Below are 26,454 nucleotides of genomic sequence, written 5' to 3' on the forward strand. Positions count from 1 at the left end.
CACATCAAGAATATTTATAGAAAATGCAGATCTTTAATCACACTTAGCACCCATGATGGAATATCCATCGCAAACGCATCTGCTGTGGTGTTTTGAGAATTATGTTTTTGCTGCAGTATTCTATTGATATATGGCAAGAGAAATGGGACTATATTAGCACAGGAAGGTGATAATGGTATTTTCTACTGCTTATGGAAAGACTCTGAACCTTACTTTTCAAAATGGATGTAGTAACCTAAATTTCCTGGGTAACACAGAATTTAATCAACCAAGATAGTGCAGTTTCTGGTGTTAACAATAAAATGGATATTTTTCCTATAATAAATCTTCACAATAAAGGGGTATTTTGGATGCATTCTAGCCCAGTGAACTCAGCATAAGTTAAAGATTGTTGTCACTGTAATGTTGCTCAGAATTATAGCTCAGCTCCTCTCCGCACACAGTAAGTTTTCTCTCAGCTGTGTGGCTACTTTTAGTTCAATCAAGTTATTTTGCAGAGTACTGCTGGCAACCGTTCATCATGTTACAGCTGCCTTCTGATAGCTTGAGAATTATTTTGCAGGTTGCAATTGGTTGCTTTCTCCTATGTAATTAACATGAGCTATAAATGCCAGAGCCAGCTACAGTACAATGAGAATGTGCTCTAGAAGCAAGTGAACTGAAACTTATTCTTTTAACAGAGAGAGATGCTACCAAAATAATCCCTGAAACAGAGAAAATACCGAGTCAAGCATTGTATTTCACTTTAACAAAGTGCTGTTTGAGCTAAAAGTCACAATCATTTATGTGTATAAGGCAGTCTGTAGTAGATGCATGTTTAAAATTGGAAAACACCGAGATGGCTTTTTGTTTATTTTAAAATAAAACTTTTAAAGGCCTGTGCTCAGCTTTACAGGCAGAGGAGTATGGAAAAAGGCTCCCAACATCACCTAAACTGATTGTGTCTAAGAACTGTTCTTACACAACGGATGATGGTACATCTTGCATACAGAAACTGGCAATAGTGTCCCATGCATGAGAAATACATCTGCATTTTATTCCCTAGTGTGGCAATCAAAATGCTAAACCATACTAGCACAGCACAGATGTTGTCTTGGCACACGACCTAACCCAAATACACACGCACTTTCATTAATCAATAAAGAAACCCTGATAGGTAAGAAAAAAGATGTGATCCTTCACAATTATAAGCAGCCGGTTCCTTCCTAACAGAGAGGTCTGACAGAAAGGGCAGGGGCTTGATCATCTTACCTGTGCCTGACATTACGGAGCCCAGGCAGCTGATCACCAGTGGTCAGTACTGAGTGTGCTGGAGATCACGAAATCCAAAGACTGCTGACTGGGCTGTTAAGAATCTGAATGGGCTGTACTTTTGGAAACTCCTGCTACTATATACAGAACAAGCAGCTGTGGTTGTACGTCTTTCAGTGGAAACCCAATCCAGGTTACAAAAGGGAAAAAGACGATTAGGCTGGTGGATCTAGACCAGCCTGACAAGTACATTAATGAAGATGACCTACTTACATTTTTCATTTTAAAGGATTCCTCCTCCAGTCTTTCCACTGCCAAAATGTTTTCAATTGGAATGCTACACAGAGGGTGATCACCTGCAGAACACACACAGAGAGATACCGAGCAATTTATTCACAACTCAACTTCACTCTCTGCCCTTATTTTAAGGGCTGATTCAGTTCCTTTGAAGATCATTTTGACTGCACGAGAAAAAAAAAATAAATAGTTCGCTCAGCAGGGATTTACTAGCATGGTCCTTAAGCATTACCCTGAGTTCATGTCTGTTTTCAGCTGCACTGTGTTATGCTAGCAAGCCTCTGAGAAAGTGACTACTGCAGCAGGATGCAGTATATATACTGCATATATTTCCTGAGAAGGTGGCAATGAAAGAAATCGCTCCTGTCAGCTCAACTGAATTATGTTGATAGTGGTGACGAAAGATCTCAAAGTTGAGTGTGAAATGATGACTGGCATGACCCAAGCACATTCCCATATCTTTCTCACTCCCTAGATATTTATTTGATGGAAGGAAGTGGTATTTGTTGTGTACTACTGAACAGACAGGAGCAATTTGTGAAAAGGAAAACCCCTGATATAAGGCAACATTGAATGAGCACATTTTTGCAAGTTCAAAGCTTGCAGGCAAGTCCCTGCCTACTGCAGCCAGCTGTGTCAATGCTACAGTATTTATGAGAATAAGATGAGATGAATCTGAGCTAGTTCAATACAAACCCAAATCCCAGTGCAATCTATTTGTATCCTGAATTTTGTTTCCTTGGACAATCTACTAGGTAACTGTCAAACCTACAGATGATATTGATAACTGATATTAGACAAATATTATCAAATATTCTGGTAATTTATAGGGTACTGTGCTATCCAAGAAGCTTCTCTAACAAGCAGTACATACATACTAAAAAAAGGGGCAAGAACATACAGGCTGACAGACTTGCCTGCACTGTGCCCTCCACAGTTACAGAGCCTAGACCTCAGTCTTCTGTTCTTACACAATCCTTATGTTTAATCTTCACTTTAATGTCTCAAAAATGTCACTTTAATGTCTCAAAAAAAAAAAAAAAGACTGGCAAACCTTTCTTACCTTTGCTTTTCTGATAGGTAAACTCATGGTTTGTCAGGCGAAACCATCTCTTCTTGAAGTTTTTCATACCAAATCGTTTTCTTCCTTGTGCTCTCTTAATCATGAATCTAGTAAGCAGGACAAACAGATTTTATATAGACATGCATACATATATATGCATACATATAAAATACATGTTTATCCATAGATTTATACATATATACACACACATGTGATGGTACATGCAAAGCTTCAGGAGGAGTCACACAGTGTTTTTTAATTATTGAGGTCTTGCCTTGACAAGGGAAGTCACATTTGGATAGGTTTAGTGCATCTGTTAGTTAAGCCTGTCCTTCTTTCAGATCTAGAGAAGGCACAAGATACATAACTTGACTTGTAGCCTACACTGGGGCTCTAGTTAGCTGAACTGCAGTTTGTGCCCTTTCCTTGGTTACAAATGCAGCTAAATGGTTTCCTACCACAGCAGAAAAAGGGCAGAACACAGTTAGTACTGCTCTGCTAAGCTCGGTTTGTTAACTCTAGAAGCTTTTCTAGTTATTTTTTTTAAAGCTGTGACAAAGCTCAAAAGGTTTAGAGTATGTTTAATTATTAAAAAGCAGGTGTAAGGCCTCTGGGACTGTACCCTTACATGCTTTAGTCACTCTCAAGCTCTAGAAACAAAATCAGGATGTTGCACAGCTCCCTTTGCAACTGTACATTGATGCTGCAGTTGGAGGTGAGTTTTTCAATAACATACAAAGCAATCTGATGGCTGAAAGTTAGAACCCCCGCTTTCCCCTCTTTTTTTGGCAGAGGAGGGGAGTTCATTTAGTGAGTTGTTAGTTTTAATTAATTTCAAACTGGAATTAGCTTACAAGAAACTGTGATGCATCCACCACCTTCCTAACCATCAAATCATCCAAAAGCTTCAAGGTGGCTGTGGAAAGCCAGACAACTTCATACTGCTCAGCATCACTTTTGATGGAAAAAAACGTGTATGCATATGCAGTAGAGAGTTGATAACAGCTACTCTACACATTACATTAACTCTTGCGCCAAATACAGAATTGTATAATGGAGTAAAAACTACTTATGAAGGCACTATACAGCTCAAAGAGCACACAGAGAGAACAGCAAATGATCTGGTTGAAGATTTTCAATAGCAGAGCTAAAATGCTTAGAACAGCTAGCACTGTTTCTCACTTTTGGTATCTTCAGTCAGAAACAACTGTGTTGCATCCTTCCAAACCCCCAAGTCTGTTTAAAGCTCAAACAGAAACCCACATATCTTCAGACTTTAACTGTTTTGTAACCAGCTGGGCTGGTGCCTGCTGCCCATTCCAAGATGTGTGGGCAAAAGCTGACAAGGGCTGGATACAGCAACAAATTATTTTTTTTTAAACCAGTTCTAGTTACACACCTGTCTCATTCTTAAAATGGTCAGACAGTTACTGTCTTGGTCCTTGTTCTTGAATTACTTGAGAAATAATTAATAAAACCGTATGATTCAAGTCATCGCCAAGCCCACTGGTAGTAGCCTTCATATTTCAAGGTTAAGGCAAATTTCAGAGGAAGAGCAGATATCTTTGGGCTGGACAATATGCTCTTCAAGTTAGTTTCTCTTCCTTCTCATGCCAGCACTTAAAAGGTGACTTAAAACTGCAAACTCCTCCAGAGCCTCCCTCTTTGAAAAATGCCAACTCCATACTGCAGAGCAAAGAGCACATTTCTAATTAAATTCTTCACAGCTGACATAGTCAACAGAAGAATGTGCTTTTATTTCCCACGGATAGGTGATAAACATTCAAAAGCCACAGAAGTTATAAGGTCAATGTAAAGGATTTCTTTGTTTCTAACATCCACAGAATGTGTGTGAAGTCAGAAGCACAAAGGAGGGAAAAAAGGTCTAAGATGAAACCCCTTTCAGTGCTGGGTGGCTAGAGATACTGTTTCTTCTCATGTTTAAGGCAGACCTGAGTTTGGATCTGCCTTAGCCTTGCTTGGAAGCATCAGCATGCCCCTTCTCACTTACAAGAGCAGCAGGACTAGTTCTCTTTTTAATTCTCTTCCTTTTGGAAAGAACCAGGCAGACAGCTGTTCAGCAGCCATGGCATGATCAATGCCAGCAAACCTAAGCGCCAGTGACTAATCTTTGGTACTGTATGTTCATTCAAAAGTACACACACTATAGCTTTCCATCTAGATACTCGTAATAGAAGCGAAGATAGACTGAAAAACCGAAAGCAAACAAAAACATGGCAAAGGCAAACAGAAACCCCACTAGCCATTCAATCAATCTGAAGAACCGTGGCTGTGAAAATTCCCACCCACCCTCCATGATACAACACGGCAAGAATGCAAAATGTCAGAAAAAATAGACAGTTGAAGGCCACTTCTTAACCCTGAGAACAATTTACAGGAATGCTATTTAAGAAGTGCCTAGAAAACATATTGCCACTTCTTAATCACTTCCAGTGAGTTCACTCGGATCTATACACTGAATATTAAGCAAATCTCAGTGCTCCTCGGAGCCTCTGCCTACAGATAAAAGTCCTTTATTCTCTATTTACAGCAAGTTTTTGTTTTAAGGGGGGGGGGGGGGCGGGGAAGGAAGGAAAAAAAAAATTAAAAGAAGAGTTGGTCAACATCAAGAAATAGGTAACAAAATGTTCTCTGTGGGTGTACACAGGCGTTTCAGGATTGTTAAACAGAATACTTCCTCCCCAAAGTTAAGTCAGACGAGTCTATTGCTGCGAAGGAAGGACACGCTGTCAGCCGGTAGCTACAGCAAAGCACCAACTGCCCCTACCATCTTACCTGTGTGAATTATTACCATCAACTTTCTTTACTGTTAGTTTAAGAGTCCTTACAACAGCAGCCACAGGCCAAGCAAGAAAAGACAGAAAAAAATCAGACAGGAGCAAAAGAAAGACAGAGGCAAAAAAAAATAATGGTTTAGAATTAGAGGGAAAATGTTACAAACTATACATTTCTTTTCAAAAACAAAAGAATGATAAATGTCCAGAATTAAAATAGACAAACTTGCTTCTAGGGACAGACGCTCATCAGAGGAGTGAAGTGAACTGCAGAGGTTAACTGGAGGGGGTAGTCACGTTTTCACCGAAAACCTAATTTCTAAGCATGACTTAGAGCTACCATGAAAGCTTAATTTCAAGCAACAGTTCAGCTTACTAAGCTCTGACAGGAAGAATTTGGATTTTTTTACTTTCTTCTTCCCAGCTCAAAGAATCTGTTTCCATGGTGTACTTAGATGATTTTAACAACTCAGTTTTATTAACACAAAAAATGTCAACAATTAGTGTCTAAAACTAATATGGTATATGAAACATGCTTCTAAAAAAAGGAAAGGTACTAAAACTAGAAACTGTTTTAAGTGCATCACAAATTTTCCCTGAAATGGCCATGATAATGATTAGCATATGGATCTTACGGCGCAGCAAAAGCAAACTCCATTTGCTGGCTTTGCCCTCACCAAGATACTCAGTATCACAGTGGCATTTTACAGCTTTTATTCACTGGAGTTCAGGAAAAAAACCAACCAAACAACCAAACAAAAACAAACAAAAACCAAACCTTGATTTTAATACAATGCTGATTTAAGTTTACTTTGCCTTAGCTGTGCTAAATAAGTTCTACAGGCTTCTTTTCTCTCCGCTTTCTTCAAAACATACTTAAATTAAGATGTTTAAATTGAATGAAAAGGTGTTAAAATCAGATACAGAAGCCACAGAGAGCAGAAATAGCAACACAAGACTCTTCCTATGTTTTTCTCTGAATGCATAGGTGGAATAAGGGTGGCGGGAAAAAAAAGATAGCTGCCTCAGAATGGTAGCAAGCACACAAGTAGAGGATTTTGTTGCACGTGCATGCTTACCCTTCTTTAAGCAATATAGGCTGCTCTATGCTCTTGTGATCTCTCCTTCCCGAAGATGAAATTAAATCTAGAAACTAAAAGGTGAATAAAAAGCAGAGATAAAGATGACAGGACTGCACTACCCAAATTTAAATCTTTACCATTTGTATAGCGCGGAGCTACAAGAAAAGATTGTAGTTAAACAGAAGGTAATGGCAGAAGTTTGAGAAATTTAGGAGGTTTCCTGGGTTGTAAATTAAAAATAGCACAAATGCTCTTAAGCAGAAAAAATGCAGACAACCAAAACTTCTTGTGCTTCTCCTTTGTTATATGTATCTTTCACTTCCTTTTGGACTAAGCAATTTTCATCACATATCTGCAGCATCCTATGAAGCATGCACATCTCTCAAGCTCTAAGCAACAGCTTGTTAATCTAACCTAATTATTAAGCAGAAGTAGATCCAAAGAGATTCTACTACTGACATGCATGTAATTTGATAAAAGTTTTCTGAATATTAGTTATCAAGTCTGCTTTTTCCAGCACACACTTCCTGGTTTACAAACAGTATGCACTAACATTCTAGGATTCTGAGCATCAGCTTCAACAACACTGAAGGATTTTCAGAACATTCACATGCATTACTTACATTTTTTACTGCATCTGCATATTTCTGCTCATTAAAATAGTCATAAAAAGTAGCCATGTAGGATTCCTTGAAATTGGCCTGAAATACAAAGTCATGCATTTCATAATACATTTTCTATAGAATATATTATTGTTGTTAATAGCAGTAGACCATGAGTCAAGCCACCACAGATACAAGGGTTTTTTTTCTGGCCAGAGGTAAAATAAGCAAAGCACTACTTTCATGTTGTACAGCATGCATTCAGTAGTACCAAATTTTTATTTCAAAAAGGCAGCAGAACGCATTTTCAAATGTTCAGTTACTACAGTTCATAACGTATTCTTCAAAAGCTTCAAACTTCTGCTGTGGCTTTTAATCTTGGTCCTAGAAGCAGCTGACAAAAAGTGTGAAAGAAGGAATTCTATTGTCTCAAAGGATTTGTAATTGAGGTACAGATTCATCTACAGTTGCCTGTGATCTAATCAGATCACCAGTGACGATAATTTATCACTAGATATAGCAGTATGGTGCCTTAGGTATAAAGTTTTATTTCAGTCAAACAACCAGAGCATGGGCATCTAGATCTAATCTCACCACTGTCTGTCAGTAAACTGAACTGGTATGAAAAGAAAAGCATAGCTCTTCTCCTTACTGGGTGATTCTTCACAGTTGAGCTTTAAAATGTTGAAACAATCTGTAAAGCCCTGTAGAGATGCCATCAAGTACTGAAGGCAAGTAGAGAACTTCACAGGTTTTTCTGATCACTATCTTTCTTCAGGAAGAAGGAACGAAAAGCCCTGGAACAGACTTCTAGGTTGGTCACACAATTTTGCTTTACTCAAACCTAGTTCAGATTAAGACAGATTTAGCTTTCCTATGAGCATGAGAGGCTTATAATTAAAGCAAACATAACCAGTTTTGCATAAGCTTAGTGCAACTCAAGCATTTTAAAGGCTTAATTACAACGAGCTATAAAAGATTAAAAAAAAAAAAAAATCACTTTCCCAAATTAAGCCTTTAAATGAAAATGGCATACTTACAGATTTAGATTTTGATAGGCTGCCTAGAGTTTGAATGGTTTTAGAGATAAGTGTCAAAGTTCGAGAAGTCTGAGGATCCTAGGAAAGAGAACAATACTGTATGAACTAGCTATTTAAAATACGGAATAGAGGAAGGTAAACTATATTTCTTCTTTCTTATTTCACTTGCAGAAAAGTAGCATAAAAATCAGAAAAGACCCAATAAAACACTACAGGAAAAAAAGTTGCTTTTTTAAAAGGCTTTTGACTCTTAAGCCACCATGCTTCACAGCTACCCTACTGCTCTTCAGAGAACCAAAAGCGACCACTGGTAAAACAAAAATAGAGATTTCTGTCCTGAAGAGTGTCCAGGTCCTCCCCCACTCCCAGTAAGAACAACCAGTAGAAGTCTTGGATAAGTTGCTTAACATCCAAAGCATTTCCAACATTCCTGACAACCATCCCAGCATTAATGTAATGTGGCAAAAACGAAGCAGTGACCATCTTTTCCACAGCAGCTTAGACCATATGCCTTGTTTGTCCTTAAATTTCACTGTTCCTCCCATACCTCCCAAGTTCTTCACATACACAGTCATTTAACATGTGTTTCATATCCAACACATAAGCAGATCTTTGAGCTAGCAAAGGTACTTCTAAAGGCTATTGAAAGAACTGAAGAAAGAATCTTGATAGATAGACTATGGTGACAGAACCATATATAACTAGAAAAAATTGATACGGTACTTACTGGATGGTGTGGTGTAAGCTGAAAGAGGTTTGGGGAAAGGATGGCAGGAGCAAAGAATCTCAGGAAAATAAAGCTGCTGACAGCTGTATACCTCACATCTAGGTCACCTATTAAAAAAGAAAAGACCTCTACTCAGCATTTCAGTAATCCTTCCTTAAATACTTTTTAAAATGATCAGAATGCCTTCAAAAAGTTAACTCAAACATGTGCTGGAAATATATATACTTGTGAAGTACAGGATTAACTGATGGAGGATTTGGAGCCAGAGATCAGCTAGCAGAAACCAAGGAAATGCCAATGACAGCCTTTTAAAAAGAAGTAACTTCACGACACAGGTTACAAGGAGACACTATTCACTTTTCCACCACAGAGGGAATTTCATGCTAACATCTACTATTCCATCTATGCAACTGAAGTATGAGGAATAATTTACATGGTTTATGAAATGTTCAGCAAAGAGGCCAACTCTCAGTTACCTAGTTATAGCCCTGAGCACAAGTGCTGTACAGACTCCTAATGTATCTATTCCAGTTGGTAGTTACAGAAAATACCATTTATTTATTTTCACATAAAATAAAGAGCATGACAGCACAGTCAATGGCTGTCTGCTTGAGCTTCTCTACTATGAAGTGACTGTTTAAAAGCTGAACTCTTATTATTCTCTCTAAAACTTCCTTATTGTAATCTGCTTCCTTTCATGAAAACACATAGGTTGGTTGTTTTGCTCAATTCTGGTTTTATATTGCCCGCTCATTCTCACAGGGCCGAAGAAACTAGGAGGGAATGAAAAGAATTCTCTCCTCACAGCCAAAAAAACATTGCAGCACATGAGCCTCCTAGGGCAATGAGCTTGCAATAACTCCAATAATTTACAGATTGGCTTTTATTTCAGATTGAGGTATGGAGCAGAAAATATTTCGGCTGCATGGAGTCTGTAGTACAGGCCATTACAAAAACCTGCACATTTGAAAACTGAGCATAATATGCAAACCATAAGTACATACCATCATAATGCTCTATTTAAATGCTGTTTTCCTTTGAAAGATGTTTAAAGAAAACTCATACAATCATTAAAAGTCATGTTCTTTGAGGAATAAATAATCAAAGAAAAAACAGCATTAATACACACTCCAAACGGTACTTTGGATAGGCTGCTATTCAATGACTAAATCCATCATGGATCATGCGGACCTACACGTAAAAGCTATCAGAGATGTAAAATAAAACAGAGAAACTCACCTTGAAAACGTTTGGCAGCTGATTCTCTCAGCGAAAAGAAAATATCACACATCACTGTAGGGCAGCTTACACCAGATTTTGTAATTACAGTAAAAATGCGATCAACATATTGCCTCAGATTTTCCTGAAAAATGCAATGATTATGACAAAATTAATTTCATGTTCTGCTGTAGAAAGCAGTACTATTCCTGGTTTTATTCATAATGGCATCATTAAAAGATCCTCACTTTCAACATTATATACGTGCAAAACAACATCACACTCAATGACACTCTCTGCGGTAAATGCACATATTGAAGTGCAAGAGTAAAAATATTATTCCTATCAAAATCAAGCATCGAGTGATATGGCTGTACCATCATTCCTTTTCGTAGCACCATTTTCTACATCATCAGTAGAGCCACACGCTAAGTTATTCTTGCCCTTAATGGCAGGGGGAGAAGTGATTAACATGCTATTGTATTTAGAGCATAATGTAAAGTCATTGTAAAATAATCACAACAGCTTGTGGTGTTAAGAAAGCTTCCAGTGAATTCTAACAAATGACAAAATTATTTGCAACATCAAACATCTGAGGACCTCAGTTAAACTTGTTAGCATAAACAGAGATTGTATCTTCAAAACCTAATGCATACCCTATTATTTTCCAGGTTTTCACCATCTTTTAATTTCACAGGATCAATTTCACAAGGTTTATGGACCTGGCAGATCTAGAAAAAAAGATATAGAGAACAATTAATATATTAGTTTACCTTCAAACAGAAAAAAAGGTTTGTAAAAAGTATTATCTGTTAGGTTTTTTTGAGGAAAAAGGCAAAAACCAATCTTGTAAGTAGCATTTTTCTTCTTTTGACAAAACACTGAGGGTAAATTACATGTGATCTTTATTTTTTTCCAAAAAGTAGCATTAATTTGTTCTACCCTTTCCTTCAACTGAAATGAAGAATTGTTCTTTAGATGCTCTCAAGCAAGGCTGTTCAAGAAAAGTCCTGTTTTGCCAAAAGAGTCAACTTTGAAAGTATATCTAGATTCTTTAAAAACTTGACATTTTCTGATAAAACAGCTGAAGAAATTGTCAAATCATTGCAAGGAAGTCTGTGGTCTGAAAGTATTGCCCAATTACTGCACTAAAACACCCACACTCACCATTCTGGACTGTACAGATAATAAAACATTGTTATGATACATGCATCACATACAGTTATCTAAGAATAATTTTATTCCTTTATACCCACTGGATGAAATGCATTACTTATAGCTTCCCGGCAGCTTTCTGCTGTATATATTCTTATATATAATAATACTTTATTAATTTATCAGAAACAATAAATGTTAGATTTTATATAATAGAGTAATTTAGTTAAATAAATGGAAACTATCATTTTCCTTTAACACAATCCAACTGTTTCTGAATTGGGTGACTCAGATGTGGCTAAACTAACACACAAGATTTTAACGTAGAAATCTCTTTAATGTAGAAGGCTCTTAGCATTTTTCCTATAAAATCATCTTAAAATGGGAAGGAATAAACAGTATCTGCTCCCTGAAGGCCTTCTACAGTGACATTTTATAAAATAAACAGACTAAACTGCTCTTACCTCATCTATAATTGGCTTTAGTGTAACTTGCAGATAATGCATCCCTGCCAGTTTCATCGTCTCATCAATGCATTTGGAAGTTAATGAGTTTCCTCTGAAAATGGTGTTTGGATCTCTGGAAGTGAACAATTTTCTGGAATTTAGACTCTTTGTCATAAACTGCTAACATATGAAAATAAAAGAAGCAGTGAACGTTGATGGAAACCTGGGTTTGAATGCACCAGCAAAAACTCCCTTTGACACCAGCCTGCCACTACACGCAGTCACGTAGCACTTAGTGCACTGCCAGGTTGTAACAGAAAAGCACTCAGTAGTCACTGTAAGTCCAGAGGGACTCCAGGTTTTCTTCTTTGTATTAGGCACAGTCTGCTCAGCGCACCATCCGAGCACACAGCAACACAAAGGCTCAAATCAAAGGGGTTTAAAATATAAATGGGGGGAAATACACCTGTTTTCGTGTGCTACTGAACAGTGTTAAGTTGAGCAAGCGAAGGAGGCAGCGGTTTCAGTCTCACAGCAACACTGGACATTACACACGACCCACTACCTTCTCCTATAAAATAAGTACTTGTAAGCTGGGAGGGAGATGAAAACTCTGGCTCCACTGACATAGCCATCTTTTCTAAGTCACTTATAGCACTGTCCTGGGATAACACTATTAAACAGTGTAGATCCAATTCTGCCCCGAGAACTGTGTGGATAGCTGATGCCATGCAGACTCCCGTGTTTTTCTGAAAAGCCACTTGCACAGAATTCTCCTTGTACTAGACATACGGCCACTGTGATTTGTTAAGCTTTAGCTAGCTGCACTATCATGTGTACCTTTTTTTTTTTTAAAAATATTACTTACATTTTGAGAACCCAAGTAATTTCATACTAATTCTGTACCTGCAGTTCCCCATATAGAAATTTACATTATGCAGATACGCACATAATCAATGATCTCATTTACAACCCATATGATCAAAACCTGTGCCTACTGACAGCAGATCAAACTTGGATATGAAGTTATTTGCTAGTTCTTGTACACACACTGATGTCTTCTCTGTTGTTTATAGCTTACTACAGTTGTACCCATTTACAAGCAGTGAATAACAGGATGAATTACTTTGCTGGATTCGTCATTTTGTTTCATAAAAAAGTAAGCTCACTGCCTGTTACAAATGCCAGAAAGCCCTGAAAACAAACACCATCTTTGCTGTTTTATCACAGGAACATGACTGACTAGGGAGCAGCAAATTTCCTCATGCTGCAGCAACCAAGCTGTTCCAGCCAACCTGCAGCACAGAAAAAAGTACACCTACCTACAGGAACGGAAACACTCTATCCCTCAGACACACTGAAACAAGCCAACCCACACAAAGCCTTTATTTTGTACTGAGGAAGCTGTTACTTTAGAGTCAGCATCTGCCATTCCCCTTGACTCCCAATCATCTCTTCTACTGTCCTTCAAGAGCAAGGCAACACAGGCAGGAGGCTTGTGGCAACAAATCTTCTTTAGGACCTGCCTGGTGTGAACGGTGGATCTTACACCACTAAGCTGTCAGCCCACCACTAAGTCAAAGTGACCAGAAGAAAGATTTTTGTTTTCTGATATCCACTGCCAGATCCAATCCCATCTTCGTTCCTCAGCCCTCTAATTGGAAAGATTATACACACAGCTTGCCTTAAATATTCATGATTAGGAAGAAACTTTGAGATTGTTCAAAACGAAAAGCAACACATTTACTCAGCGCTAGATGATTTATTAGCACACTATAAAGCTGAAATTATTTCATGTGAACAGCTGAAGAGAATGTAGGATTTCACAGTTATGATCAAATAAATTAAGACTGAGAAGAGTGAAAAACCCTACTCTCAGACCTTACAGTAGTCTTGCAAGTCGATTTTGCAAAACATGATGGGAATTCCTCCTAAAACCAAACTCACCAGCTCTTCGGAGCGGTGAATGCATTTATAAAGACCTCTGCTACTCATGTGGGAAGAACAGGAACAACTCCAACATTTTCTTTTGAAATGGTATGTAATTCTAGAAACTGAGTGGAGGATCCTAACACTAGCAAATGCAGAGTAGTTATGTTTGATAGCAAAATTTGGTTTCTGGTACTTACTGAGTTCTCTTCACTTCAGCATTCGCAATGGCACTTATGAAGGGCACAATTCTGCCATAGTGTAAGAAAAGCCTGACAAGAGGTATGGCTGCTTCCTGTTTTTCTCTGCAAACTTCACCCAAAATGTGGGCAGCTGATGCTGAAACAGGCTTAACAGTGGAAAGAAATAAAATCTCTGAGAGATCTTTTCAGAATAAGCATCTTTTCCTTCTTTTCCTTTTTCTTTAATGTAGAACCCTACACAACAGTTGCAATGGCCAGTTACCCAAACAGGCCAGTACATGACATGAGTGGGGGTTACATTCTGGTTTTTGCTGACTGTAAGTTCTGATCACAAGAGGGCAGCAATTTAAAAACTGTTACAGTACAGTCTCTTTTTTATCCCCCCATTTTTAATAGCTGTCTTTTCACTGGATGTCACCGTTGCGTGGGAAGCAAGTGACAAGGAAGAACTCTAACCCTTCATAATTTCAAGCCACAGCTAGTAGAGAACCCAGTTCTTGTACTGAAAAAGTAAAAGCACCGTTACAACTGTCAGAAGTATGTATGGTGGCACACATGGTCCAGCTCTCTGACATTTCAGGATTAGTTCTTGGTTTATGTTTTTTTTTTTTTTTAATTATGCAAGTAAACCTGTTCCTCTCCAATAAGGGAAAACCAATTGATCAAACTGAAGTTTACTTTGCATTTTCACATGTAAAATTAGAAAGCCATGGAGAATATGCGGCTGATAAAACCACTGGTGTTCCTGGGTGTGCCCTCACCCACCATACTGCATGCAGATAAAGATCTTCTCTGCAAGGACTGAAAACAAGCACAAGGGATACGCAGAGTTTACCAAGGCCCTCAGGTCTGAAAAGGAAGAAGCTGAAGTAATTACACAACTGTGGTGCCAGTGAGATAATGACAAACATTCAGAGACCCCTGTGAGGATGATCTGCAAGTAAACAAGCAGCAGTGCAAGCAAATTACCTCAACATCTGCAGATTTTAGCAGGAGATCTCTAAGTGGATTGTAATAGTCTGAGGAAAAAACATGGTCCTCCGTGTAAACCACATTTAACCTTAAGGAACCGAGGTCATCAGGTTTCAATGATTTGTTGCCATTATCTCTGGGCTGCAGGAAATACCTGGTATGCAAAAAATAAGACAGAAAGTTTGTGCTGAAACACAAGATCATCTCAGGCTATATGTGAACATTTATAAAATGTACAGATACGCACAATATTTATATATGTATCAAATCCTTGAGCGTTCTGAATCAGGCTTTTAAATTAAGTTTGCCAGTCTGTTTTGCACCAACTGCAACATAGGAAGTTCTGATCATAAAGATTTATGTAGACGTGATTACCTCCCCCCCCCCGAAACTATGGCACTACTTACAAACTGCAGTAAATAATATCATAAAGCCAACGTATTAGAACTCCCACGTGCAATACAGAGGCAGACTGAAATCTTTAGTCACATTATCAAAACTTCTTGTTCTTACATTTGCTAAGATTGCTTTGGCTTGCTCACAAAAAAAAGATACAAATTAAATCCGTTTAAACTTTATCACATAGTGGTAATTACTCGTAAGTCTTCACAGCAGACATATGTTTCTACTTATTTTCCAAAAGAAAAATGTCAAATACCATGCTTCATAAGAACTAGACTGTCGGAGAAATTTCAAAGGGAGTCTCAGTTCTCCTAGAAACTCGTCACCAAACTTCAAGTTACTGGCATTCCAAAGATCAACCCTGTAATAAAAACAAATTAATAAATAAAAAAATTTAAAACAAATAATCCCAACCTTGTTCTCAGTTTTGTTCCTTTTTTCCCTCCTCAAGCCTATGAGTTAGAAAGTCTCAAAACTGTGCAACGTTTTCCAAACAGTAAAGACAACTTGACCTTAGATTTCTGGAGCCTTGCAATACACCTCTATGAGACCATCAGTGAAAATAATCATCTAGCCTACCTTTCCCTCATCTGTACTGTTTCCACTCTCCGTATCGATAAAGATTCAGGGGGCTGTTTGGCTATCCCAGATAATGGAAAAATACAGGTAAAATGGACACTGGGGAAAAAAGTGCAGAGATATTTAAGGACTCCGTACTGTCAGTCCCGGCCTAATTTGTGATTACTAGCAGCTAAGCAGCAGCTTTACAGAGTTAGGCCCAATGTCTACACAGTCCTGCCCAGTGCTCTAGCTCCTGGGAAGATTCATTGTGTCAAGCTTACAAATTTGTTTGACCTGAACTAATTCTGCACAGAAGCTCAAAACCTTCGGACAGTTCTGCCATTCTGTATAATCCGTGTATTGACTGGAACCCGCACAATTTTTGGCACTCAGCCCCTCACACTGGGGAAGTTCTGGTATTTCTAGATGATACTTTCTCCCCTTTCACCTGCTCTTTAAAATTAAAATGTAAAACAACTGCACTGAGATGCAAATTAGAAGTACTGGTGTCTAACCTGGTATTTCCAGATAAATGCTACAATACCTTGAAGCAAGGGTTTCAAACCCCAGTGTAGCTGTTTCTGTACATATTTTAAGGCTGCCTCCATGAAGCATTTTTATTTTAAAACAAGCTCAGCTGAGAATTTTGCAGCCAAGTGACAGGCTGAATGTGCCTTAAACTTTGGGGGCGAAAAAGCTATATGGGAAAAAAATACAGGTTTCTAAATAACGAAGACTTTTAGAAGAGTGACTTTAATTTGGATAAGGTGCAGAGTCATCCAAATGGACATATTTATGCAACCTTCCCAGTCCCAAGCAAGTCACACTAGGCTTGTCAATGAATGGATGGCAATAGTCCTAAAGGTTTATCCTACCTTATGCAAGTGCTGAGGACGTCACTTTTAAATCCTCTGAGCCTTGTATCTCTCAACAGTGTCTCATGCATCAAGTTACACATACACTACACATACCATCAGCTCACATTGCATGCCTGCTGGGTAAAGTTCTTCAAACTCTGATATTTTGACAGTATTTCTGCAGGGCAAGAATTCCCCAAAAGGAAAAAACTTATTTGAAAAATCAACATACTCTCCCTTGTCTCCGTATCTGGTTAGTTACCATCTTGCTAACCAATTCAGATAGCTAAAAGCAGCTTCAGGAAGAGAAGAATCTTTTGAGAAGTCTATTTATACGTAGTCAAACTTACACTTTACCAAGTATTTACAGGGTACTGGTTTCTAGTTTATCCAAATTCTTTCAAGGTGCCCACCAGGAATAACATTTTCAAGCATAGACAGACAAAGGATATTCCCCCACAGCAACTTAAGTTACAGAAAAAAAATCAGTGCAAAGGATCTGTAGGAGAGGAACTAACAACTCAAGGTAGATCTCACACTACACAGTAAGAAAAGCAGGCATGAAAATTCTGAAATTGTTTTGTGCACTTAGAGTACAAAACATAAGCAGCATTTTAAAAATCGTAATACACAGATGCCAGAGTCTAAGAGACTACTGTTTCCTGAGCTTTTTAAGAGGCAAAATTAGGGCAAGTGTTACTCTGAAACTGGTCAGACTCTAGTCACAGAAAGAAAGAAAAAACAGAGAGGGGGAGGAGAAACAATGAATTCACCAGAATATCTCGCCCCTAAACGCTGATATGCCCTGCCTGTAACTTCCTGCATCCACTCAAAAATAGAAACTTTCATGGCTTTAGAGAGAAACCATGAGAGACTTGGTCTTCTCTTTACCCTGTGTAATGGCATTTTTCTCAGGAGAGAAAAACAAAACAAACCCCCAAACCCATAAATTGTATGATCCATCCAGAGAGCATAGGGGCAACCTAACTCTGACTAAACAGACTGGAGGAAGTGAGTGGGGGTGGAAGGGGAACCTGAGATGGAAACAAAAACACTCTGTCCTATAGGGGACAAAACCTCCGAGCAAAGAGTTTGCCAAACCAAGACTAACACTTTATCTGCTTTTGTCTATTATTTAAGAGCTTAATCTTTTCCCAAATATTCTGTAAGCGTCCTCACCACCTATTCATCTTTACTAGACTGTGATGTGTTGGTTTTAAGGAATGAAAGACTTTCCCGAAGCTCAGCTCCACATCCATTATCACTGCAGACAGTCATTTGTTCAGAAAATATATTTAGTAAGTAAAACTGTAGAATTCCATTTAGTCCAGTAGTACAAAATAAGAATCAACTGAAATATTAAGCACCGTGTAACCACTGTTCAGGGTCCCCTTCCAGAGTCACAAAACCATCACAAAATCCTAGCTTTCCTTTAAAATCAGTGAGTGGCTGGGCATCACGCTTACAAAGGCTAGACTGGGACTCCCAGGACACTGTTCAGTTGCCCTTTCCACCACATTCCCGTGGGATGTGGGACATGTTGCTCCATACCTACCTACACCATGCAAAGCTTTGAAGAAATACAGTTTGGTGCTACGACTAGGTCGTCTGCTGTGCTGCAACACTGACAGCCCCAAAGCAGCATGGCTCTGAACCTGGCCCTTTGCTTTCTCTCCTATGAATTAACTGAGGGTTGCCCTTAAACGAGCCACCTTTGCACTGCCTGATGCAGATGTTCTCAGAGCAACAGATTACAGCTCTTGTCTCTGGTCTCTCTTACATATGAATAATTTCCCTTTCCTGTCCCTCAGAGCCATGGCAAACACAAATCCACCAACGGTCTCGTGGTGCTGTGATACTGCACTAACGGGCCACACGAACCAGCAGCTGACCATCAAATTAGAACAGCCCTCATCCATTCATTCATGAACACAGCTAGGTCTTGCTTGCTGGAAGTAAACTTTGTTCCCCCTTCCTGGTCTCCCCTCCTTTCCTTACAGCCCAGTTGTGCTTCTGAAGGGACTAGGGGATGTTGGGGGAGATAAGCCCTCACCACCTCTCTAGTAGGAAAACCTGGGGAGGAAGCGGGTGCCACCATTCTCTCCCTCAGCTTTTCTTCCTCCAAATCCTAGCATAAAGGGAAGGAGAATTTCTCACCACCTGATGCAAATACAGCAGTTTTCAGCTACAGTGCCTCCAGATCACCAGATGGCCTAAGTCTCCAAGTTTCAATGTATGTGAGGGTATGACGCATGTGATACATTTAGGTTTTGCACCTCCTATTGTTTCCTCCCCATTCTTTCTATTCCTCTGTCCCCACAGACACTGTTGACGGGCCCCAGCAGGTTTTAAAATAGTAGCAAGTGGGTGGCAGGGGGTGGGGGTTGTTTTCTTTTTGAAATCAGAGTTGCTTCTTTCCTGTGCAATGGATTTCATGTCTATCATACCCAGCCTTGAAAGAAGGGGTTAAAGTCTGGCAGGCAAAAGAGAATAGAAACTGCCTCTGCCCCAGAGAAACTCTGAGTTCAAAAGTCTCCTTTCAGGGAAGAAGGACCTTGTAAGGGTTGCTAAAATTAAGTGATATGAGAAAACACGCTCCTTAACTGAGAGCATCACAGAGCTTCTGGGCTCTCTTGGGAAACTGATGGAGGGGGAAAGGGGAGCCCAGACATAAAAGGCTGCCACACTCTAGCATACACACCGTGTATATAGGATACCAAGGGAAATAACAAGGATGTCTCCCTCAGCAGAACCATCACACATCTGATATGATCTACAGGACAGTGGAGGTAAATGAACACATACATACAGCGACAAAGACTCATCTTGATCTATCAGCAATAAAACCATGCTTGGCACTTTGTAGTAGACTTGGTTTTCAAAGCTACACAACTCTGAAAGACAAATTTATTAGTATAAAGTGTTTTATATTACCTAATCTCCATTTTGTCAACTTCATCAACATCTTCAATATCAAAATGGGATTTCTTGTTGTAGCTACTGGGTCTTGTAACCTAATAGAAAGGAGGAAACTTTAAGAACTTTATCTGATACAAAAGCATTCAGATGTTACTGGTACAAAGCTCTGGAAGATCACAGCCTTTTACTAGCAGCAGTGACTTTAGTCCTGATTCTGAAAACGTTCACGCATGTGAATAAACACGTTGACTAAACAGATTCCTGACTATCCAAAAGTGGTGGTTACACAATCATATCCAAGTGTAACTAGATACTCCATAAATAGAATACTAGATACTCCCTACAGAGAAAGGATATCTTCAATATTACTACAGTACTTTTAGAGTTTAGATTGATAAAAGAAACAAAAATCATGGAAAGGTGTATCACTTTTATAATCCATCTAGGGAAATAAAAGGGCAATTAATGATTGGGTTTTAAACACAACTGTACAACAGGTGCCCTGAGGCACTCTGAAGGGGGGGGGGGGGGGGGCAGGAGAAAAAACCCCAAACCACCCTTAAAGACACTTTACAGTGGACCCAATTAAAATTGGGAAGTTCTACCTGTCCTGATAGCGTAGAAGTCAATTTATCATGCCCATACAAAAAATACCAAGCAGATCAATTGTCCAAGAGATGCTAGCCTGTGTTATGCATATCAGAATATAAAATCAGGTGCACAGTTTACCAACCGTATTTGCAAGACTGATAAACAACAAAGCACAGGCAGAAGATAACGGGAAGACAGCTGTAAGCGTAGAGCATTAGCAAAAAAGGTTTTGTACAAACATTTCTTAAAATTTGTTTTCTAGCATGATTATAAAAAGACTTTGATGGCTGTATTTTTGTATAGTGTGTCAGAAACTAGAGAAAAAGGCTACCCCACCCAGCTGAAACCACATCAGGAACTGATCAAATGCAAGTGCGTATGATGTGTGGGTTCAGCTCTTGGTGGCACACAGAAGCTAAACTTTGTTGTAGGTTTAAGTACGCTTGTGGCTTAATACTTCCCACTCACAAAAAACAGCTTTTACTGTAAGCTGGACTTCTTGGTTTTATATTGTACAGCAGATACAGATGGTACAGACAAGGGATGCAAAGATATTCCTGCACAAGTGGAGAGGAATCAGAAAAGAATCTTCAGCACGGGACACCCGACAGAGCCTTCTGTGTGTGCGTACGTGCGAGGCAGGCACCATTTTCAGGGTGATACATAAAAACTAAAAGGTACTGGCAGCACTAGAGACCAAACCCTCTGGATTAATTGATTCAAATGCACCTGTAAGCCCCAGAGCCCAGAGGATTTAAATACAGCCTACAAGTTCAGCAGCTCAGCACAAATTTTCTCACGCTACTCTTGCGACTGTCTTCACTGTGGCTTCAAGAAATTAACCTACATAACTGCAAATGATATGTGAAGCTAATGGTGCAATTTTTAATAAGGAAGAGACCGTTTAAGTCTTTTATCTGTAACACGAGTTGTTAAAATAAGTTACAGCACAGGTGCAACTTATGGCACGTCCCTTTTAAGTAAACACTTTTCTGAGAAGTTTTGCTGGAGTCTGCATGTACAAGGTTTCTCTGTTCACCTGTATGACTGCTTAGTGTGCAGATTAATACAGTTTAAGAGTGGGATTCCTAAAAAGATAGCTGTATGAAGTCCATCCGTTCCAAGGATGGAATTGGAGATGAGGGTACTCCCAGTCCACAGTACTGCACTAGCTGCCACGTACCATTTTACAAAAAAGGGAGCGCAACTCTGCTGTGCCGGTCCCTTTCTTTAGGCAAAGCTGGCAAGCCATTTATCAGCTGCTCACTTTTTTTCTGCACACACAGATCTGCAAACAGGTCCCCAGCACTACCTTCCTCAGTTCCTCTAAGAGGGCCATTTTCCTGTAGCTGCATATAGAACTCTGACCCCCCCCATACCATGCTGCAGCTGGAGCAGTGGTGAAAATGGCTCCTAATCCTCAGGTGCAAGTTTCACTCATAGCACCCCTTAAATAAGCCCTTCGATTTCCCAAACCACTGACAAGCTATTTTTCATTTAGACAATTAAATCTGCGCTGCTTTTTAGTTGTAGAAAGGAAAGCACCCTTTTACTGCTTTTTCCAGATCAGCTTCTTCCTTGGAGGCATGGCCAATCACTGTGCTAGCAGGCCGCAGGAAAGCTGATGAAGCTGTTTGGAAGCAGTGACACTGCTGTCAGCAGCATGAATCCGTGCAGCTCCACAGGAATCAGAGCACTCTGTTAGCATGCACCAGCCACAGGTCTGCCCGTGTCTCATCAGTGAATGTATTTCCCAGTCACCGAAGTTCTACTGAACCTTGTTCCTTGGAGACATTTAGCCTGACATGTACTAACTACTCTCAAAATGACATAAATTGATGATGGCTCTGTCTGCACTAAAGGTATGTTTATGTTTCAGAATTCTGGCTGATTCAGACCTTTCCCAAGCTCTGCTCTTACCCACACAGAAAACATTTTGCCCTGAGTTGCAGAACGACTGGGGCATGGGCCTGAGTTCAGGTTTTGCTTCTGCTGATATTTGCACGCAGCCCAGCTCTCGGCAGAAAGGCAAGCTAAGCAAACCTCCAGCCCCCTCCACAACTCCAGCGGGAAGATGCTTTTGGTTTCACTCCTTCCTCTCCCAATATGGCACCACCTGCCAAGGTCAGCGCTTAAATACCAAATGCTCACTTTCTGCAGTGCACAGGAGGAATCAGACAGGTGAAGTTTTGTGGTTTAATGAGAATGTAATCCAGGAATTCAGACTAAATAGCTCTCGCTGAAGAACTCCTCCAGAACTGCCTAAGATAAGAACAAGGAAGCCCATTTTAGTTTATTTACATATAACATCACTCCTGTGTCACTGCCAAAGGCCGCAGCTCTGGGCCAGGTGAAGGGCTGACATCCTGGGCAGACCTGAGTAAACACACAGACACCTCAGGGCAATTTCAGCGCTGAGTACCACGGGCTCTCTCCCCCACCAACCATGCCCATGCCGTGCCTCCACGGAGTCTCACGGAGTCAGGCAAGCTGGCACAAAGGCTCACTGCTAGCTAAAGTTAAGTTTGCAGGGAAGTTACATCCTAGGAAGAGACATTCTGGGTTAGCAAAGGAAAGATTACATTAGACAGCTATCCTGGCCAGCCCTCAAGGCTTCTACCCCTTTGGGCTCCTGCCAGTGAAGAACTTGCTGTATTTGTTCCTCAAATCCAAATCCATTACATCAACAAGAACACACTTCTGCCGGTATGACAGACTTCAGATTAGTCAGCAGAACTGTCAGCTTCTAGGCAAAGATGGTGCTTTGTAGGAGGGGAAAGACACCAACAAGCCCCCCACTGGCACTTCCAAGGACGGTAAGTGCACGTCAGACCTGCACAGTGCAACAGCACTTGTCGAGCTCTTCTCTCCCCAGGTCTCTCTTCCTGATGTGGCTGCCTCTGCCCCTGAACAGTTTAGAGAAACCACACCCCTAGGTGTCATCCTTATGCCAGGAACAATTTCTAATGCAAATGTGACCTGAATGATGCAAGCTGTATGGGCAGAAAGGGCTTTTCAATGATATGCCGACTAAAGTGTACTACTCTGTTTTTTCATCAACTTTGTTATGCCAGATACGTTCTTGAGGTGTCTACTGAAATAGATCAGTTAAGTGTAGACCAGGACCAAGATGTCCAAGAGAAAAAGAAAGGAGAAAGATACCTATACTTTAGAAGACAGAATGAAATTTTCAAGAGGTATCCAAATAATAAACACAGGCACATATATGTATGGACACACCACAATTACAGCTACTCTTGCCAGAAAGAACCAAAATGGGCATTTTCATAAAAGTTATACTTTGTCTTAACTGGACTTGTTGAAAATGCTCTGTGTTAAATAAAGCTGTAGAGGTTTCACCCACTTGGAGGAAAGGCACTGGTATTGCAGCAGACTGGTAGACAGCCAGAACATGCAGTTTAAGTGTATTTTTCCTCTACAGTTTTCAGTATTCCTAGGCGATAACCTTCGTCTCATTGACTAGGAAAGACAGGGCGGAGCAGCTATAAAAACACAGGCTAAAAAGAAAAAAAAATTTTTTTTTTTTTTAATCTCATTTTTAACTGTCCCTTTTCAAAACTCTTCTGGGGTAAGTCGCAATAGTGTGTGAAGCCTGCTGCTCAGGAGTGCCCACCTTGAAGCTTTTCCTACAGAGCATCTGAGCTGAAGCAATATACTGCTCCCTCAGCAGATGGCTAGTCTGATCCTGGGTACTTCTTTCCCCTGCACCACGCTTTGAAACAGCCTTCAAAGAAGACAGCTGGCACAACATGGAGCAGGATGCCGTGCCAACCATCTACAGTATAGTATTTCAGCTTATCACCCGTTCCTTTGAAATACCAACCTCAAAATAAAACACTTCATCGAAATGTGGATTGTTGGTCTTCTTTTTAACTTTAGTCTTTTTGGCTTCTGATCTGAATTAAGGAAAGAAAAAACAAAAAGGGTAAGAAACAACATTAGTGGAAGAGTGATCCTATAACAGAGCCACTGAGGAACAAATAGTCATCCACTTGATTTATCTGATAAAGCTGGATGCCATGCGGCTCCAGCACAGCAAGGTGTACACACTTGCAGACATCTAAGAGAGGGATTCATTGCATGTCTATTTCTCTAAAGTGGCAGTAATCACAGTTATCCTCTCCTAAACACAAGTCCCTGAACCCTGATTCTGTCACTCGCTCGATCCAGCAGCATCTTATGTATGTACAAAGCAACTGGCAAGAATGGGGCTCTGAGGAACAACATTTGGGGGGACGGTCTCCGTCGTGACATGACTCAAAACCTCCTCATACCCTAAAAGCACAGGAGACAGGAAGAGTGACATAGCTATTTCTGTGGGTTTTATTTTATAATCCTGGCCTGAGGAATCAATGAATGCTTTTCAGTGGTGTTAAATAATGAAGAAAACCAGAATGATTTCCTCAGTAAGAGTATTTTTATTGCTATATTACCACCCTTTTCCCTGCAGCCCCAACAGCACTTAGTTAATGATACGTTGCTGGATTATTATGAGCAGCGCTGAGCAGAATTCTTTTAATTTCGGCTGTTCTGAAGGAACAAGACATGGCAGGCCTCCTTCAAACCACTCGCTGGGCAACAGGCCTGACCAGGTTCAGCGCTGCCCATTCATCCGCCTGCGCCTGCCTTTTAGAACACAGACATCCAACTGCTCGGTACCGGGCTAGAGCCAGCCAACGCATTTCTCACAGGCCAGCCAACAGCTGCTTGATGACTGACAAAAGTTATGAACCTGTGCTTGATTTGTTCTCGTTACCTACAAGTGAAAAGCTCTGTGTTGTCCTGTGTCACCAATCTTCCCCTACAGCTCTGCAGGCACAGATAAAACAGACACAGACGGAGAGGCGCATCAGCCATGTGGAAAACTGACCTACTAATCGTTTCATCCCAGAATCTATCCCTCATTTCTCATGCAGCAAAGGTGCTTAAATAGCTCGTAACTGCCTGTATTAACCGGACAACTCTAGGTATTCTTCTAATAGAGGTCAAGTAAAGCTGGGTCTAACTCCCAGTGCTGCTACAGGCTTCCTGCGTGACTTGAATGGGCCAGTCCACCAGTATACAATGTTTTCCCACACAGGCATAGGAACAGTTTTGGTCAGGAAGTCTGATGGCTCTTAAGTACAAATCACACAATAAACAGCAGCACATTTGTTGAAATTCTTATGGTTGGCATTTCATAAATGCCGCAAAATAAAGCGGATTTCCTACTCTAAAAGGAGAAGCATTAAAAAATCCAGAGAGGAGAACGATGTACAGATTAAGAATATCCCACTATTCCTAGGAGGAGCTGAGAGATAAGAGAGACTAATTGCCTCAGGCCGTAGGGCAGATTGCCTATCCCGTCTCACACTTGCCAATCAACCTCTTTAGGGATAAACCCATCTGGGAGGGGACTGGGAAGCAGGACACAGAACGGAAGGCGATTAAGGCATGCACATTTATTGGGCAATTACAAAGCAGTGGATGGGAATAAGCTGCGTGCTGTTTGCCAGAGATAGGAGGCAAGCCTTCTCCCCCCACCAGAAAAATAGACAGGAATAGGATGAGGCTATGCTCCTTATTCTGAAGGGAAATATGTTACCCGTTGTTATACTTTATCTGGACTCAGGGACAGAGAGAAGTAGATGAAGGTAAGTTTGGACATTCAAGGATATAAGGATTAGCCCCCCCAAAAAAACCCCAAAAAACAAATAGCCCTCCTTATAGTTTCAGTAGCAGCCACCCAGTACCATCTGAAACAAGTCACAAGCTTTAAAACTTCAAAGAGTACAACTCAAATGCATAGCTCATTAATGGAGATAAGGCATAACACACCTAGGTAAAGATGAAGAATACAGACTATTCTCAAAGACTCCTCTACATGCAAGGTAAGTATCTCTCACGGATGCATCTTACAGTATTTTCAATAAATTGTTGTAAAACATTATGAATAACCCATGATACCAAATCTGATTCTTGGAGGTCACAGCAGAGCTGTTTTGTTTCTAACATGGCAGAGACATAAAGATGACTCTAGGTAAGCAGAAACAAAACAGCGACATCCAACTGCATGGGAAATTTTTGTAACAGAACAAGAAAAATTCATCCCAAATTTAATCTAAAGAGTATTATGCAGAATCTCATTACTAAAACCTCATTCCAAATTTTATCCATGTTATTATGTCCACATATATCAAATTACAGGACTGAGCCACCTAAGGCTTTCAACATACACATTAATTTGCCACAACTTGAAAGTGAAAAGGCTCTAACTATTCACATCCAAAGGTGCATACTCTGCAAGATGTTGATGTATGCAGCTTTCTCTTCTGCCCCTGCCC

At 40.1% G+C, this 26,454-nt stretch overlaps 1 protein-coding gene across 1 annotated transcript in view; it reads right to left on the bottom strand.

The window, feature by feature from the left end:
* The window catches only part of RASA3 (RAS p21 protein activator 3), a 134,921-nt gene that overhangs the window by 7,447 nt on the left and 101,020 nt on the right, over positions 1-26,454 (bottom strand). The window contains exons 7-20 of the mRNA XM_032997091.2: positions 23,955-24,027; positions 19,535-19,614; positions 15,439-15,543; positions 14,778-14,934; positions 13,806-13,954; positions 11,695-11,809; positions 10,732-10,806; positions 10,097-10,220; positions 8,858-8,964; positions 8,131-8,208; positions 7,112-7,189; positions 6,486-6,559; positions 2,612-2,718; positions 1,525-1,607 (exon numbers count right to left, since the gene is read on the bottom strand). Of these exons, the coding sequence (XP_032852982.2) occupies positions 1,525-1,607; positions 2,612-2,718; positions 6,486-6,559; positions 7,112-7,189; positions 8,131-8,208; positions 8,858-8,964; positions 10,097-10,220; positions 10,732-10,806; positions 11,695-11,809; positions 13,806-13,954; positions 14,778-14,934; positions 15,439-15,543; positions 19,535-19,614; positions 23,955-24,027 (1,405 nt within the window). The remainder of the gene's footprint in view (positions 1-1,524; positions 1,608-2,611; positions 2,719-6,485; positions 6,560-7,111; positions 7,190-8,130; positions 8,209-8,857; positions 8,965-10,096; positions 10,221-10,731; positions 10,807-11,694; positions 11,810-13,805; positions 13,955-14,777; positions 14,935-15,438; positions 15,544-19,534; positions 19,615-23,954; positions 24,028-26,454) is intronic.

The sequence above is a fragment of the Tyto alba genome, unplaced genomic scaffold (genome assembly GCF_018691265.1).
Source record: "Tyto alba isolate M040663 unplaced genomic scaffold, T.alba_DEE_v4.0 Super-Scaffold_45, whole genome shotgun sequence".
NCBI classification, from domain to species: domain Eukaryota; kingdom Metazoa; phylum Chordata; class Aves; order Strigiformes; family Tytonidae; genus Tyto; species Tyto alba.